The sequence below is a fragment of the Haematobia irritans genome, chromosome 3 (genome assembly GCF_050003625.1).
Source record: "Haematobia irritans isolate KBUSLIRL chromosome 3, ASM5000362v1, whole genome shotgun sequence".
Classification (NCBI taxonomy): Eukaryota; Metazoa; Arthropoda; class Insecta; order Diptera; family Muscidae; genus Haematobia; species Haematobia irritans.
In genome coordinates this window covers 194,863,764-194,881,580 of record NC_134399.1, presented here as the reverse complement: position 1 = coordinate 194,881,580, position 17,817 = coordinate 194,863,764, and the positions used below count along the sequence as shown (strand labels likewise).

General features: G+C 27.9%; 4 protein-coding genes across 12 annotated transcripts in view; 1 reads left to right on the top strand and 3 right to left on the bottom strand.

Annotated features, from left to right (window-relative positions):
* Window positions 1-17,817, top strand: part of LOC142230618 (carboxypeptidase D) — a 266,046-nt gene that overhangs the window by 77,343 nt on the left and 170,886 nt on the right. The window lies entirely within an intron of this gene.
* On the bottom strand, window positions 2,826-3,815 carry LOC142230562 (serine protease SP24D-like). Its single transcript, XM_075301203.1, has 2 exons — window positions 3,507-3,815; window positions 2,826-3,441 (listed from the first exon to the last, which is right to left on the bottom strand). Exons 1-2 carry the CDS (start codon window positions 3,773-3,775, stop codon window positions 2,916-2,918), a joined length of 795 nt encoding a protein of 264 aa, XP_075157318.1. The 5' UTR covers window positions 3,776-3,815; the 3' UTR covers window positions 2,826-2,915.
* LOC142230559 (uncharacterized) lies at window positions 8,006-10,831 on the bottom strand. The gene has a single exon (XM_075301200.1). It carries the CDS (start codon window positions 10,829-10,831, stop codon window positions 8,915-8,917), a length of 1,917 nt encoding a protein of 638 aa, XP_075157315.1. The 3' UTR covers window positions 8,006-8,914.
* Window positions 10,310-16,539, bottom strand: LOC142230560 (uncharacterized). Of its 2 annotated transcripts, none has more exons than XM_075301201.1 (9): window positions 16,380-16,539; window positions 15,045-15,121; window positions 13,884-14,011; window positions 13,558-13,623; window positions 13,280-13,489; window positions 13,062-13,227; window positions 12,416-12,597; window positions 12,006-12,165; window positions 10,310-11,951 (listed from the first exon to the last, which is right to left on the bottom strand). In XM_075301201.1, exons 2-9 carry the CDS (start codon window positions 15,115-15,117, stop codon window positions 11,443-11,445), a joined length of 1,494 nt encoding a protein of 497 aa, XP_075157316.1. In that variant the 5' UTR covers window positions 15,118-15,121; window positions 16,380-16,539; the 3' UTR covers window positions 10,310-11,442. The 2 variants fall into 2 exon arrangements, with proteins under 2 accessions (XP_075157316.1, XP_075157317.1); XM_075301202.1 differs by having other exon boundaries at window positions 12,416-12,594.

Genomic DNA, 17,817 nt, shown 5'->3' with positions numbered 1-17,817 from the left:
TTCTAGTGTAATTGAACATTATGTTTGGATAATTCTTCAAAAAAGCTGAGAGCTTTTAAAAGTGGTAGCGTAATAGAAAATCACTTTAACAAACCTAAGAGGATATTTAATGAAATTTCGACAAAAAATTAATGTTGACTAATTATACACCAAATCGGAGTTTGTGCAAACTTCACCATGATATCTTCATTATTGAAGGCTATAGTGTGATTGCAATAGACGCCAGACAGACGGATATCGTCATTATAGAATTCAACCCTGATCATGATTATATATCGTAGGAAATCGACAATTCCATGTGTTATAATGAAATTTCGACAAAAAATTAATGTTGACTAATTATACACCAAATCGGAGTTTGTGCAAACTTCACCATGATATCTTCATTATTGAAGGCTATAGTGTGATTGCAATAGACGCCAGACAGACGGATATCGTCATTATAGAATTCAACCCTGATCATGATTATATATCGTAGGAAATCGACAATTCCATGTGTTATAAGCGAAATGGCAAGACATCCTACGGTGTGCACAGTGGAGCAAAATCGCAAAAAATGGAGATTAATTAAACTACTAAACTAAAAATTATTTCACTATTATAATGCTACGTTACCACTGAGTGACATAGGCTAGTTTGGGTTAGGTTAGGTTAGGTGGCAGCCCGATGTATCAGGCTCACTTAGACTATTCAGTCCATTGTGATACACACACATTGGTGAACTTCTCTCTTATCACTGAGTGCTGCCCGATTCCATGTTAAGCTCAATGGCAAGGGACCTCCTTTTTATAGCCGAGTCCGAACGGCGTTCCACATTGTAGTAAAACCACTTGGAGCTTTGAAACCCTCAGAAATGTCACCAGCATTACTGAGGTGGGATAATCCACCGCTGAAAAACTTTTTGGTATTCAGTCGAAGCAGGAATCGAACCCATGACCTTGTGTATGCACGGCGGGCATTGATTTTGGTGATTGATAGTATCATTTCTGTCAAGGCCGTAGCCAGGATTTTAATTCCGGGGGGGGGGGAGTGGGAGTTCAATTTAAAAAAAAAATATTCATATAATCTCATGTGTAGAAAATTTTATTTATGCATATGTATGTAAACAATATTTTTATAATATTAAATTGAGCCGACGGGCTTTTTGGGCAGCAAATAAATCAATAACTTCTTCAGTCGGCACATTTATTCGGCGATGAACCGACATTAATGCCAATCTATTAAGTCTAGTCTTGCTAGTCGAATTTCTAAGATACGTCTTTAATCTCTTCATTGCTGAAAATGAACGTTCGGATGAGCACGTAGTAACTGCAGGGATGGAAAATGCAGTACTATAGTACTTTTTTCAATACTTTGTCACCCCGGTCAGTACCGTAGTACCCCCGCGAATGATTTAGTACCTTTTGTGTAGACATTTTTGAGTCGATATCAGATTTATGGTACAATAGCTTTGACAAAATAGTTTAATATTTTGAGAAAGTCTTTATCAACCTTATTTGCTAATAGTCTTTTACAAATATGGCAAAACAGACATGACATGTGGGAAGAAAATCTCGATTTTGTAAAAGACATAGTCAAAAACAAGATTTTATTGAACTTCAAGAATGTTTTAGTCGAAAAAAAGAATGCGATTCTATATTATCGATTTTTTATTTCGGTAGAAAATGTTGTCAAAATTTTATTTCTATATAGAATTTTTGCAAAATTTTATTTTTATAGAAAATTTTGTCCAAATTTTATTTTCTTTAAAATTCAGTCTCTTGACAATAATCTTCCAGTGAAATTTTTGTTGAAATTTAGTAAAAAGTACCTTTCCGCTCAAAAAATACCTTTTTTGTACTTTCTTAAAAATTGTATTTTCCATCCCTGAGTATCTTGCATAGTGACCAAAATTTTTAAAAGACTATGCAAGTTTGGAAATATCGCTTTTTTGCACTCTCCAAGTGCTTCCATCGCTGAATTAGGCAGGTTCTTTTCGCAGGTTTTGCGCCTTTTCATTTACACATGTGGGTTTGGCTGTTTCGTTGTTGTTGCTATGGCCAAACAAAGCGAGTCATGTTCACAAAAAGAACAACAAACACACATAAAAAGCAGAAAGACATTTTCCAAAAATGAAATTTGTGGTGCGAGAACAAAAACAATTTGTTTTTTCGACCGTCGTTTGACGGGCTTTTCAACTAGTATTCTATGATTTGTGCAAGTTTTATAGGTAAGCGTTTTTCAAAATAAAACCTCCAGCTTTTCTTCAACATCTTCGATAAGATTTTTCTATGCAGCTAAAAATATATATTTATTTATATAAAAATATTCATTCATTTCGGGGGGGGGGGTTGATCCCCCTCATCCCCCCCCCCTGAATACGGCCTTGATTTCTGTGATTGAAGACATTTCAATTAAAAAATAATTGGAACAAATAATTTTGGGATTGAATCCAAAAATTATTTTATTGTGTGTATGAATCCTTTTCATTTTCTAATACTTTGTTTTTCTCTTCTCAATTTTATTGGGTGCATTCCCTCAATAAAAAAATGAAAAAAAATACTAACAAATAATTAATTTGTTTTATTTTATTTGTAAATTAAATAAATATATATTTTATTTATTTTCTTTCTGGTTACTTTTTTTCTTCTATGTAAGAATTCATTTGAAATGATAATGATTTCATTTAGTTTGAAAAAGGTTTGATTTTATTTGAAAAATTTAATTTGCTTTCGAAAAGGTTTCATTTGAAGTAAAAATTTAATGTATTGCGAAAAAACTGACCCCAACCTGCTGTTTCTAATAAATCATCAGTTTGGGGGATTTTTCAAAATAAAGAATTTCAATATGTGGACAAATAAATTTTTCTATTTCCTTTTTTTAGTTTCTTCAAATGTTCTATTCTTTTTATTTTTCTCAAAAAATGCCACGTTAACTTATAAATCAGAATTTTCCTCTATCCAGTTATGATGATAAGCCACACTGGCATATCCATCCGGATAAGATGACCCACATTCACCAATCACAAAATTGGTAACACCCACCAATTGATTATTGTAGACAGCAGGACCACCGGAATCTCCATTGCAAACTCCATTTCCATAGGCATGATACAAACAAATAACACTCTCTGGTAAACTGTACAGGTATCGTTGACAATCTTTGTTGGTTACAGCTAACAGGGTATCATATTGCAACACCAATGGAGTCTTACCGCCATCGCTTAAACGACCCCAGCCAGAAGTGGTGACGGGAAGTCCTGTAGGGGGATCGTGCCTTGCTAATTCGATAGCACTTACATTGGCATTGAAAATCAAGGGAGATGATAATTTAAGCAAGGCTATATCATTGGCTAAATCTTCGTATAGAGGATGAACTTTAATTTCAGATACTCCAACCACTTGACCACCACTGTCCTTTCTTGTACTACCGGCTTGAATGGTTAGCGAAGAAGGATAAATCCTGAAAGAGAATTGAATTTATTTAATTTGAAATATTCCAATTTTATTTGATATTTTTTAATTTACTCTTTTGGTGGTGAATTCATGACCACACAATGGGCCGCCGTTAGCACATAATTGCGAGATATTATGGAGCCTCCACATATATGATGTTTTCCCAGTCGTATCGAAACTTGATGCGGAAATTGACCTTCACCAGCATTGGATCCACCAACAATCCGTGATTGGGGAGTTACAAAAGTCTCGCTGCCATAGGCTCCATTATTTTGGGCTACAATCAAGCATAAAAATAAGAGGAAAATACCAAGTTTTGACAAAACTTTTTCGCTGAACATTGCGATTTCAGTGTACCGTATTCTAACGAAATACTTCAAAAATCTCAAGGTTTTTATATAGCATTGAAATATGAGTATGAGTTTTTCATTTGAAATTAGTTTAACATTTAATGACGGGGAGACATTTCAGAAGATAAGCAATGATAAACGAGAACATCAATTACAAGTTTTTTGAGTTATTTGAAATTGTTTTAGCTTTTTGTTTGACTTACTATTTTGCTGTATAAAATATCGAATATCAAATTTTATTTCTATAGAAAATTTTTTAAAAATTTTATTTCTAAAGAAAATTTTCTTAAAATTTTATTTCTATAGAAAATTTTCTTAAAATTTTATTTCTAAAGAAATTATTTCAAAATTTTATTTCTATAGAAAATTTTATTAAAATTTTATTTACATAGAAAAAGTTGTCAAAATTTTATTTCTATAGAAAATTTTGTCGAAATTTTATTTCTATAGAAACTTTTGTCACAATTTTATTTCTATTGAAAATTTTGTTAAAATTTTATTTTTATAGAAAAATTTCTTAAAATTTTATTTACATAGAAAAAGTTGTCAAAATTTTATTTCTATAGAAAATTGTATAAAAAATTATAGAAAAAGTTGTCAAAATTTTATTTCTATAGAAAATTTTTTTTAAAAATTTTATTTCTATACAAAATTTTGTCAAAATTTTATTTCTATAGAAAATTTTTTTAAAAATGTTATTTCTATACAAAATTTTGTCAAAATTTTATTTCTACATTTCAAAACTTTATTTCTATAGAAGAGGGAGCCACCGTGGTGCAATGGTTAGCATGCCCGCCTTGCATACACAAGGTCGTGGGTTCGATTCCTGCTACGACCGAACACCAAAAAGTTTTTCAGCGGTGGATTATCCCACCTCAGTAATGCTGGTGACATTTCTGAGGGTTTCAAAGCTTCTCTAAGTGGTTTCACTGGAATGTGGAACGCCGTTCGGACTCGGCTATAAAAAGGAGGTCCCTTGTCATTGAGCTTAACATGGAATCGGGCAGCACTCAGTGATAAGAGAGAAGTTCACCACTGTGGTATCACAATGGACTGAATAGTCTAAGTGAGCCTGATACATCGGGCTGCCACATAACCTAACCTAACCTTCTATAGAAGATATTGTCAACATTTTATTTCTACATTTCAAAACTTTATTTTTATAGAAAATTTTGTCAAAATTTTATTTCTATAGACAATTTTGTCAAAATTTTATTCCCATAGAAAAGTTTGTCAAAATTTTATTTCTATAGAAGATTATTTTCAAAATTTTATTTCTATACAAAATTTTGTCAAAATTTTATTTCTACATTTCAAAACTTTATTTCTATAGAAAATTTTGTCAAAATTTTATTTCTACATTTCAAAACTTTATTTTTATAGAAAATTTTGTCAAAATTTTATTTACATAGAAAATTTTGTAAAAGTGTTATTTCTATAGAAAATTTTGTCAACATTTTATTTCTAAAGAAAATTTTGCTAAAATTTTATTTCTATAGTAATTTTGTCAAAATTCTATTTCTATAGTAATTTTGTCAAAATTTTATTTCTATAGTAATTTTGTCAAAATTTTATTTCAATACAAAATTTTGTCAAAATTTTATTTTTATAAAAAAATTTGTGAAATTTTATTTCTATAGAAAATTATGTCAAAATTTTATTTATATAGAAAATTTTGTAATAATGTTATTTATATAGAAACTGCTGTCAAAATTTTATTTACATAGAAATTTTTTTCATTTTTTCATTCATTTACATAGAAAATTTTGTAAAATGTTATTTCTGTAGAAAATTTTGTCAAAATTTTATTTCTATAGTAATTTTGTCAAAATTTCATTTCTATAGTAATTTTGTCAAAATTTTATTTCTATAGTAATTTTGTCAAAATTTTATTTCTATAAAAAATTTTGTCAAAATTTTATTTCTATGGAAAATTTTGTCAAAATTTTGTGTCTATAGAAAATTCTGTAAAAATTTTATTTCTTAAGAAAGTTTTGCCAAAATTTTATTTCTAAAGAAAATGTTGTCAACATTTTATTTCTGTAGAAAATTTTGTCAAAATTTTATTTCTATAGATAAGTTTGTCAAAATTTTATTTCTAAAGAAAATTTTATCAACATTTTATTTCTATAGAAAATTCTGTCAAAATTGTATTTCTATAGAAAATTTTGTCAAAATTTTATTTTTATAAAAAATTTTGTCAAAATTTTATTTCTATAAAAATTTTTTTCAAAATTTTATTTTTAGAAAAAATTAGTCAAAATTTTATTTCTATAGAAAATTTTATCAACATTTTATTTCAATAGAAAATTTTGTCAAGATTTAATTTCTATAGAAAATTTTGTTAAATTTTTATTTCAGTAGAAAATTTTCTCAAAATTGTATTTCTATAGAAAATTTTGTCAACATTTTATTTCTGTAGACAATTTTGTCAAAAATTTATTTCTATAGAACATTTTTGATGTACCTCTTGGTCGGAGAGGAATATTTTGAAAAATCTATAAAAACATCAACAATTCTACCAATTTACCAAACAGTAAAAAAAATCTTCCATTGTTGGCTGAATTCTACCAACTGTGAATTTCACTACGACCCAGAATATATACACTGAAAAAATATTTACGTGATATTAAAGATTACGCAATCTAAATTTTAGGATGAGAAATTTTGTCAAAATTGTATTTCTATAGTAATTTTGTCAAAATTTTATTTCAATAAAAAATTTTCTAAAAATTTTATTTCTATAAAAATTTTGTCAAAATTTTATTTCTATAGAAAATGTTGCCAAATTTTATATCTTAAAAAATTTTGTCAAAATTTTATTTCTATAGTAATTTTGTCAAAATTTTATTTCAATAATATTTTTATAATAAAAATTGTCAAAATTTTATTTCTATAGAAAATTATGTCAAAATTTTATTTCTATAGAAAATTTTGCCAAATTTTATTTATATAGAAACTTTTGTAAAACTTTTATTTATATAGAAACTGCTGTCAAAATTTTATTTACATAGAAAATTTTGTAAAATGTTATTTCTATAGAAAATGTTGTCAAAATTTTATTTCTATAGTAATTTTGTCAAAATTTCATTTCTATAGTAATTTTGTCACAATTGTATTTCTATAGTAATTTTGTCAAAATTTTATTTCTATAATAAGTTTGTCAAAATTTTATTTCTATAGTAAGTTTGTCAAAATTTTATTTCTATAGTAATTTTGCCAAAATTTCATTTCTCTAGTAATTTTGTCACAATTGTATTTCTATAGTAATTTTGTCAAAATTTTATTTCTATAGTAATTTTGTCAAAATTTTATTTCTATAGTAATTTTGTCAAAATTTTATTTCTATACAAAATTTTGTCAAAATTTTATTTCTGAAGAAAATTTGTCAAAATTTTATTTCTAAAGAAAATTTTATCAACATTTTATTTCTAATTTTTTCAAAATTTTATTTCTATAAAAATTTTGTCAAAATTTTATTTTTATAAAAAATTTTGTCAAAATTTTATTTCTATAGAAAATTTGGTTAACATTTTATTTCTGTAGACAATTTTGTCAAAAATTTAATTCTATAGAGCATTTTTGATGTACCTCTTAGTCGGAGAGGAATATTTTGAAAAATCTATAAAAACATAAACAAGTCTACCAATTTACCAAACAATAAAAAAATCTTCCATTTTAGGCAGAATTCTACCAACTGTGAATTTCACTACGACCCAGAATATATACACTGAAAAAAAAAATATTTGCGTGATATTAAAGATTACACTCAAAAAAAAGCGTACTTATTTCCAAAGATTTTGTCCTCAAAATAAAAATTTTAGTATTGATATCGAGCCAAAGAAGCGCGTCTTAAAAAAAAGAATTTTGTACTTGTATGAACGTTGCCTAGCGGGTATAAATCAAGGACCTCGAGTTCTTAAAATTAAAATAACATGTCTTTGAAACAAAATACTATATCATTGCAAACAAAGATATCGCGTCATAGAACAAAACACGTTGGAATTTAAAATCTAAGAGATTGAATCTTTACTCATAGTAAAGTATCATTCAAATAAAGACAAATAGTTTTTTAGGTAAGTATACCGCAACTTTAAATTCAAATGTTGGTATAATTAGAATAAGTTGCAAGTATTTCCCATAAAGACGTTTACGACTTTAGCCTTTTTACCATGCGTCTCAGAAATGAGTAATACCAATCCCCAAAGAAAAGAAATAGTATTCATTATTCCGTCAAAATTTTATTAATTTTTCACATTAACATATAACATTAATCCATTTTTAATACGACCTTATTAATAAGTATTTTTTTTTTTAATAATAAAACGATCTGTTTTATTTTTTTACATAAACATACATACATCTTAAATGATATGAATGGTAAATATGACATGAAAAATGTAAGTTATGTGTATACTCAAATAGTTGATAATAAATTATCTCTTTAAAACCAAGAAATAAAATAATCTTAATATATTAGAAACATCCATAAAGTTTTTTCTGAAATGTAATTTTAAAAGATATATTTGTATTTCGCGATAAAGTTTCCAATCTGCACAATTTAATAATACGATATCAGGTCCTGCCTGCTTCAAAAAGTTATGAAAAATCGTTCAATTTATGTTCTGTTATAGAAAACTGAACCATTGTGAAAAACGATATAATTTTTATTATCATGAAAAAGTGAAAAAAAAAAACTTTTTTGATTCTTTGTAATTTAATTTGTAATGTTTTTCATAAATAGCTTGTTATAGGATAATAAAAACGTTTTCAAAAGTATAACCATGTATTATGCATATTGACGATTTAACACAAAAAAGACTTAACTCGATTCTTTTTGTCAGTTTAAGGATGATAAATAATGAAAATATTAAATATAAAAAAATTAATATAATTTAAAAAACAAGATTTTTTTGAAAAAATTTTATTAAAATTCTCTTATATATTTCTGTACATATTTTGTAGTTTTTCCTCTCGTGTAACGCAACAAAAATCGAGTTAAGTCTTTTTAAATTAAACCATCAACTTATTAATAAGGTAACTAATACAATTCTCTAACAATGTTCTGCTAAAATATGAGGCAGAAAAATAAGAAAATTGTTTGATTAGTCTTCACTTCGAATTTGATATTTAGAAACTCGCTTTTGGTCTCAAATAACTACAGCTATTTATGATATGAAGATTAACTGAGGGAGACTTTACTGTGGAAATGTTTTGTATTAAAAGTTTGCGTGTTTTGTCATTTATTAAATATGAAAGAAAATTTGAATCGTACGATAAAACATCCAACTCATTCGCTAAATAATAAACCACATTATTCAAGGCAAAAATTTCAAGAATTTTAAAAGCTCGCATTTTCGGGCCGAAGCAATACACCACACCCCCCTTCTTATAGTTTGTACCACATATTTTAAAATTAGAATGGCAATTAAATGATAAGTCTTCCTCTTTTAAACCCAAAATCTCCACTAAATCTTTACAAAACGGCGAACATTTTGCCCTATAGGTGACTTTGCCTAACACATTGTTATGACTACAAAAATTTAACATTTTTTCAGCAAAATTATAACCAAATTTTATAGCCAAAGACAGAGTAATATTTTTTCGTGAAGTTATATTCTTTGTATACGTCTTCAATTCTCTATGTTTTGATTCAAAATGAAATGTCCATAGGTGTACTAGTGGGCCAGAGTTTTCTACTATAGTGGAGTAATGAGATAGGAAGTGATGCTTTGGTTTTAATGTGTCCGAAAAAAGCTTTTGATATTCTTCGTTGTGATAACAAACATGAGATTTTAAGTTGGCTATGTCTAAAGCAGTGAAATTTGTCAACAGTACTAAATCAAGTAATTCTATCAAGTTAATAACAAATTTCCATATTCGAGTAGAAGTGTTAACTTTTTCTCCAATAATTAGAGGAAAGAAATGAGCAAAAGTTAACATCTCACTAGCTGAAGCTTTTAACCGAAACCCTTTCAAATGGTTAGCAGTAATTGGTGGGAATATATTTCCAATTGTGGACTCCCCATAACTAAAAGATTGTTTTCGAATATTCAGCTCTTCAAGATCAAATGTTTTTTCCTGAATGAAATGTTGAATAATATGACAAAGATCATAATTGAGAACGCCTTCTAACATATCATGCAGAACGTCGCAATATATGTTTTCCGTAACATGGAAATTGTTGATTTTATTAAAAATAGAACATTCCACAACACCAGTTAATTTGGAATCATTCAAGTTCACATCATGTTCATAGTTAGAAAGATTTCTCAATTGTCCAGGGTCTTCTTCGACTGCTACCGTAGTTTGACTTTTATGCAATTTGCAAATTCGGCAAAAATGGTTTGATGAAAATGAACGACTGAAACCAAGTATGTTATTAAGAGCTAGATTGTCACCAACTATTAAACCAAGAACGAAAAATACTCTAATGTTTCCACTCTTGGTTTGAATTTCTAAACCATTTTTTTCTAAATCGTTTAATATTTCAATCAAACGAAAAAAACATTTATCATTTCCCAATTCTTTTACGTCAGTTGATTTTAGTAATGCCGCAATGAATATATTATCTAACTTGCACTTCAAATGATCCGGAGCAGTCGGAAAACTGAAATAAACGCCTAAAAGTCCCGATGAGTGCGATCCGAGAGGGTTGTTAATCTCAAAATCGTCGAAATAAAGAAAAAATGGAAATACTATTTTATTGGGATAGTTTTTCATTTTTGACTTCCAAATTTTCCCATTGACAAAATTTTTTATTGTCTCACAATTGGATAATATATTCATATGATTTGCGAAATCCTCATACATTCCTTCTATTTCGAAAAACCTTTTAATTTGGAATTTAATTGGGATAATTACTCCCTTTGTGGCATATTCTTCTAAACAAATTTCACTATTAACGACACAATTGGTGACTGTATTATTTAAACTTATAACAAGAGGAGCTTCATATAAGTTGTCTTCAGCTAGTTTTTTGGAGAATAAGTATTCTGTATTGAAACCCTTAAAGGGATTATTGCAAAATTTTGCAAGCTGTTCCATATTTTTTTAAAACTTTCCATGTTTACCTGTGAAAAATTGTTTATAATGGTTTCTAATTCTTTTTTAATGGGAAAAGTAACACCATCCTCGATACATTTTTGAAGGTTAAGAGCTTCTTTTCTGGAAAGTTGTTTTTTTCCATAAATATATAAAGATAAATTAAATGTATGCTTTTGCATTATTTGAAAAGATACCTCAGGTAAAGTTTTCTCATTTGATTCATAATGTGGAGTTGCATCTATTATTGTATTTTCATTTTCGAACTCCGTTTCTGATTGCAAATCTGCTGTATTATTTAATGATGTGGTGTTTTCGAAATCATTGTTTGGAAAAGAATTTGATTTTTTGAATTCATTCCTCATATGTTTTGAAAATGCCCTAAAAGTATTAAACTTTTGGAAACATCTTGAGAAACCGCACTCATAAATATAACAAGATGGCAAGTGGTGAACATTTTTAACATGGAAAAAAAGTTTATGGCAATTTCGAAATGAGTCTCTACACACAAAGCACGATATTCTCATGATTTAAAACCAATTATTTGAGTATACAGTACATGATTAAACAATAAATATAATATTAACTTTAAACGAATCAATTTATAACGTCTACTAACACATTTCTTCGATATTTTTGTTTAATTTCTTTAAATCGGCCAAAAATGAAGTTAAAACGCTAGTTTTTTCTTCATTTTTCAATTTTATACCATAAAAATGATATTGCAGAAATGACCACACTGTCTTGCAATGACGTGGATAATGTATATTTAAAACATTGAAAGTCTTAAACGCGATATCGACGCATGTTAATATCCCATTTAGCTTATAAAATACGCTACCATAATAAACGAAACAGTGGGTAATGCTAAAAACTGATTTGCCTACACAACAAATAATCGGCTGTAGAGTCTCCTTTTGTAAGTAGAGCGTATCGATTAAATGCTTTACCTTAGAATTTAGCTCTAATGTGGTTGCCCCGATCAGCATGAAAGAATTTCTTGAGTCTTGGATCGATGATTTCGAATGCTTCTTCTTTTTGGTGACTGGATCATAGGTACATACTCTGGACGATGGTTTCAGGATAGAATGTATTAAATACAATATAACGCAGGCTTTGGTTTCTGTAATTTTGAAGTGACTGTAGTATAGATGTAATCAAATGCAAATATAATTACCTTCAGAGTGGTTGGTTTCATGGAACTCTTTTAAAATTTCGACGCAGTCGGGGTCCTTCACCTCTTTTAAATATTCCAAAATGATTTCTGAAAAGTTGTCCCATGAATCGAAAATATTACGAGAATTATTTGGAAATACTAGAGAATAGTCGGCATCAATCTAAAAAAAAGTTGATTTTACTCAGTAACGTAAACACAATTTAGAAGAAAAACGTACCCTTTGTCCTCGTTTTCGAATTCGCAAAATATTCCTCAATTGCCAGTTTCCGCACCACAATGTTATATAGTACGAAATTTTTACATACTGTACTTACTTATAAGGAAATTAAATGGCAGAAATTTCCTCACAAAATATTTTGCGTTTTGCGAATTCGTAAACCGGAAAATGGGGGTAATGAATTTATACTTGCCAATCGATATCCAAACGACTGCTTGTAAAGGGGCCACTCATCAAATATTTCCTCTAAGGAATGTTCACCGTCTATAAAGGATTTCCTGATTTTGTGCGTATTTTGCCATTTGCTAATAATCTCAGTCATGGGCTCAATATTAATTTGTAGCCATTTTTTATCATCTATTTCATGAAATCCTGCTTTTTTAATAAAAGATTTACATTTTAGTTTATTGTAGATGTAGGCATTACTTATTTTCTCAACATGGTAAGCGCAAGAAATTCGTTTTCAAATAGTTGTGATGGCGCCATGTCCAACATTTTGAATAATTCTGAATATAACATGATATTATACACAAAGACGGTACTACCGCTGGCTTATTTGCAAATCGATTAATATTCCAGATTTTTTTAAAATAATTAAAAACTAAATGAAAACAAATTACTTTTAAATTTGGAAAATATGCGATGAAAAATTCTTACGATTTAATTGCTATTAAATTTTAAATTTTTAAAAAAATAACCGCGAAAACAAAATAATTTTCAACGCGAAAACATTTTATGAAGAGATTTCCAAACATTGTACCATGCTTCTATTGAAGCTTACAAAATTAAAAATTTTAACTTATTTTGTAGGGAATAAATAAGGTGAAATGATTACGTACCACTGTTTGGAGTTTTTAATGTTTGACGACGTGCAATAATTTTTTCGGGATGTTTGCGTTTGCTCAAAAAACCCTCTTTTCTAAATTTATGTAGTTGGTTATGATACCTCATGTAGAGGTACCCTCGAGGTTTTCCCCGTTTTTCGGCTGGGATAAAATAGATGTCCTACAAAAGTATTTATATTATGTTTAGTCATAATTTTTTTATTGGAACGTACTTTGTTTTCCGTCTTAAAATGATCAAGTATTTTATCGGCGATTATTTCAAATTCTTCTCTCTTAGGGCATATTTTGAATTTGATTAAAAATTCTACCAAGCAATTAGACAGCATCATTCTGTGTTTGGTGTTCAAAAACGAATTCCTTTCATAAAACTCTAAAATATTTTTGCCAATAAAAGATTCCCTTAAAACCTCCTCAATTGAAACCTTGATATATAAAAGAGATAGTGTTAGTAAATAGAAAGTATTAGTCAGTTCCCAAAATTTGTTCTTACTTTTTCTATAAATTCTTCTTTGGAGCAATAACGATCTGTGGATGGTTCGGAATTATTTCCGCCAGTCTATAAAAATGTCATTACATATAATCAAAAACTGCATTATTAGGGATATTTACACAATATTTTTTCGCAAATAAGCAATTCTGATATGTTTGGGAAAATAAATTCATACATAAATATACACTAACGTGAACATGTACATTTCCAAAGACATAAAAACTCCTTTATTCGCATATAGGTGGTGCCGAATAAAATATTCCTATTTATTTTCCCTTTACATATTTCAGGTTAAATGCACGTCATAGATTCTTGTTTGAACTTACAAGACTGTCCTGCCATTTCTTTAGCTTGTTCTCGAAAATTACTCTTGGTCCGTAGAGGTGTTTTGGTATAATATTATCCAGATGATGTGAATTTATGTACTTTAAACCATTTAAATCAATTTTGTGATCTATATAAAAATATTGCATTAGTTTTATCAACTAATTAAATTCCTTGTAAGTAAAAAGTAATATTTTTCGTCATAAAAATGTATAATTTTTTTAAACATGCGCTTATGTACACAGGAAATAACTTTGTGAGAAATTAGTAGGACTATGCTCATAAAATTATGATATAACAGTAGTTTTACACCCAACATATGTATACATACAGAATTCTGCGTGTACATATTCCTTTACTAATTTCATTTTATACACAGTATTTAAAGTAAGATTGTTAACTCTCTTTGGCGCAAATATACATTGACTCACAAATATATTCGTTTTTTATATTTCGATTTTTTGTTTACGTTTTGCTTTTATGTATGGTAAAGGAAACATTTTAATAAAATTATTTCATAAAACTGTTAAACGGTTAAAAAAATGCATTTGATTCCAAGAAATATAAAAAACTAATATATTTGTGAGTCGCTGTATATTTGCGCCAAAGAGAGTTAACAATCATACTTTAAATACTTCCGATATCAAAAAATATATATATTATTTATTATTTTAAAAACAATCCATTTACATTCATCTAATCTTCGTTGAAAGATTTCATTAAAACACTTTCAATAAATATTGTGATGTGGTAAAAAAACACTACGAACAACTTACAAGTAAACAACAGTACACAACAACGACATATTAAAAAGCATATAAAAACGTTAAGCAAACACCACTGCTTTTTGGTGTTTTGGTAGCAAAAACAATAACAATAATAATCTCATTATTGTATTCCCTTTATGAACATGTGCGACGCAGGTATCCAATGTTTTTGCTTACGAATTCGCAAAGTTTTAATTGCCAATATATCGTCAACCGATATATCTATAGAAATGAAATTTTTACAAATTAACTTTATAATCGATAGGAAGAAATTGTGAAAATTTCGTATTATATATTGTAATGGTTCGCAAAATAAAGATTGAGAACAATTTTGCGTTTTGCTAATTCGAAAACCATAACAGGGGTGAATATAACATAATTAACATTATTACGTACCTACAAATATTTCGTAGAGTTCTTCTCCATCCAAATTTCGAAGAATGTCAAAAAGTGACAATTCGGAATCCATTTTCCTAAAATAAATTAGGCGTTTCATTAAGTTTATTTAACTCGCACAAAAAGCCGATTTTAACTTCACAAAAACTCATTTAGTTAAAAATCCCACACTGTCTAACATTTTCTTACACTCAAATTGGAGGAATTCTCCATTACATTAGAAAGTTTTGGATTCGTTAGTAAAATTAACTAAAAAACGGGAAAAGTAGACACAAATGAAGAATAAAGGTTTAATAAATTCGTACTTTTCACCAAGTAGTTCATTATTTCTTTTAATTTGTACATTTTACTATATTTAATAAATACTACATGTAATAAATTTTCTTTAATTTATCGAAAAATGTTTACTTACTTTTGTGATATTGGCCTGATGTCAAAAATAAATACATAAATATTTTTAGACCAATTCCGAAAAAAATCTTAAGACAATTGTTGCTTACGTTTGTTAAAAAAAAGTTTAGTTTGAAAAACTTATCTGGGTACAAAATTGCAACAATATTGTTAGCGCCATATTAATTTAGCGATGTGCGAATTTGTGATAAAATGTGCAAATTTGAAGATAAAATTTTAATATGAACAATTTTATGGAAAATACGAATTTAGTAAATCTTTATGCTACATGTGTGTATAATTTTCTTTTTTTAGTTTATTAAACTATCATGCACAAAAAATTAATATCAAGAAAATTTGCTCAAAACATAAAAATTCAATGAAGTAATATATATATGTATCATATTATAGGTATCATGTATATGTACCATATTATATCTTACTATTTTTGTGCAAGTGTTAGATTTGAATAATCGCGCTAAAATGTTTCACCGTTACCTTGCTTAAAAAATTCAATTTAAAGAAAATCTTTTTAAATCGTTGCTTTTTATGACCCCCTTCAAGTTATTATAATATTGTCACAATAAGTCATAATGTTTTTGTGCTTTTTATTATATCTTTTGAAATTAAAATACAATTTTCCAAATAAGTGCTCAAATAAAATCGTAAAAATCACAAACAAAATTGTGAAAGCACAACAAAAATTTAACTTTTTTGCCAAACTTTAATATGACTTGCAAGAAAACAATTGAAAATGTGTATTTTATTAAAACTGTATTAATAAAGAAAAGTAACAAAAGAAACAAGTTTATGTAATGCATGCGCGAAACGAAAACGTGTATAAAAAATGCGAAAATTTACCGTAATCTAACGGTCCATAATATGTTGTCTTTTATATTTTATCGGTCCAAGTTTTCCATTTCACTTATTTTAACATTTACTTACCTTATTAATTTGATGTATTCTATGATGTAATAATAAAGAAACTTTTAATTCCTTTAATCACGATTGGAATGTTTCAATTGATTTATTCTATGATGTATCGAGGGCGTCACAATAATAAAAAACACTTTTAATTACATTCGAGACGATTGTACTATTTTTGCCGCTTTCTTTGACGCGAATGACTTATTTGATGAGTGTCATCATTGCCAACAACAAATCTTATAGAGAATGTTAAAGCATACCTAAATTCAAACTTCTGACGTCAACCCCTGTTAACATAACATAATAGGTCTGTTTGCGTACTTTTCTAGTAAATATTTGCATGATAGTAAACAAGAATTTTACTATCTGCAAAAATTATTGAAAAATGGTGGGAACGTTCTTCTTTTCAAATAATGAAAAATTAAAATTGATACAACAAATTTAGTGTGTTCAAAGTAATTCCTTGAAAAAAATTAAACGGATTTTCTTTACGAAAAACGAACATAGCATCGGTTTTATATATGAAAGACACCGAATACAATTACCTTCATATTACAAAAAGAAAACAACAAGGTCGGACAAATAAATGCAAATGTTTGTGGATACCATACTATATTATAATGTAATGCTAGTACTATGTTCGATTTTCGCATTGAAATTTGAGTTAATTAATGTTAAAGCATATAATTTGCAAATTACCATGTTTTCAACCACTCCCTCAAAAAACTTACCTCTTTAATATATATTCCCAAACACATTTTCAAAATTCGATAATGGACATGAATAATCCACAGCATGAGATTTAATTGTTAATGTATTTCCGAACTACATTTATACTTTAAGGATTAATAAGTTATAGAAAAAAAGATTTCGTAACGAGAGTAGGTTACAAGATTAAGTTTAATTTTAATGAAAACATAAAATGTGTTTTCAATTGCCTTAAAATATATTTTCCCGCGGCATGTATTGGCTCCTTTATCATGTTAAACATTCGTAAGCATATCGTGTTTGGATGTTTGTTGTATGAATTATGTATATTATTCTGTGCAAATATTATTTGTATTAAAAATGTATTCACCAAAACATATTATGTTGTAAAATTGCAAAATAGGTCTGTATGTTGACACCAAACATAGTAGACTAGTTTGTCTTCAACTACTTATATATCTTATAAAAGATAGAAGAAATTTTCATCAAGTTTTACTTTTTCTTGTTTGAGAAATTTTAGGCCGGTATGCACTTCTAGCGAAATTTTCGGTAGCAAAAATGTATTTAAGTCTACAACAAAAAACAGGGTTGTGTACGCAAGTTTTAAACCAGCTAATCGCTTTTAAAAATTGTTGATATATGTTCCAAATATTCCTCAAATAAATTGTTGATTATTTGTAGACCTTTTAAAACCTCTACGCACACAAAGATTGTAATAAATTAAATGTATTCTGCCAAAATATGCTTT

What these genes read in the sequence shown, in the direction of transcription:
- LOC142230562 (XM_075301203.1), bottom strand. Translation starts at nt 3,775, where the DNA reads ATGTTCAGCGAAAAAGTTTTGTCAAAACTTGGTATTTTCCTCTTATTT. An exon ending in ATGAATTCACCACCAAAAGA is followed by an intron (nt 3,442 to 3,506) that starts GTAAATTAAAAA and finishes ATTCTCTTTCAG; the next exon opens with GATTTATCCTTCTTCGCTAA.
- LOC142230559 (XM_075301200.1), bottom strand. Translation starts at nt 10,831, where the DNA reads ATGGAACAGCTTGCAAAATTTTGCAATAATCCCTTTAAGGGTTTCAAT.
- LOC142230560 (XM_075301201.1), bottom strand. Translation starts at nt 15,117, where the DNA reads ATGGATTCCGAATTGTCACTTTTTGACATTCTTCGAAATTTGGATGGA. An exon ending in ATTTTAAGACGGAAAACAAA is followed by an intron (nt 13,228 to 13,279) that starts GTACGTTCCAAT and finishes ATACTTTTGTAG; the next exon opens with GACATCTATTTTATCCCAGC. An exon ending in AGTCGTTTGGATATCGATTG is followed by an intron (nt 12,166 to 12,415) that starts GCAAGTATAAAT and finishes ACTTTTTTTTAG; the next exon opens with ATTGATGCCGACTATTCTCT.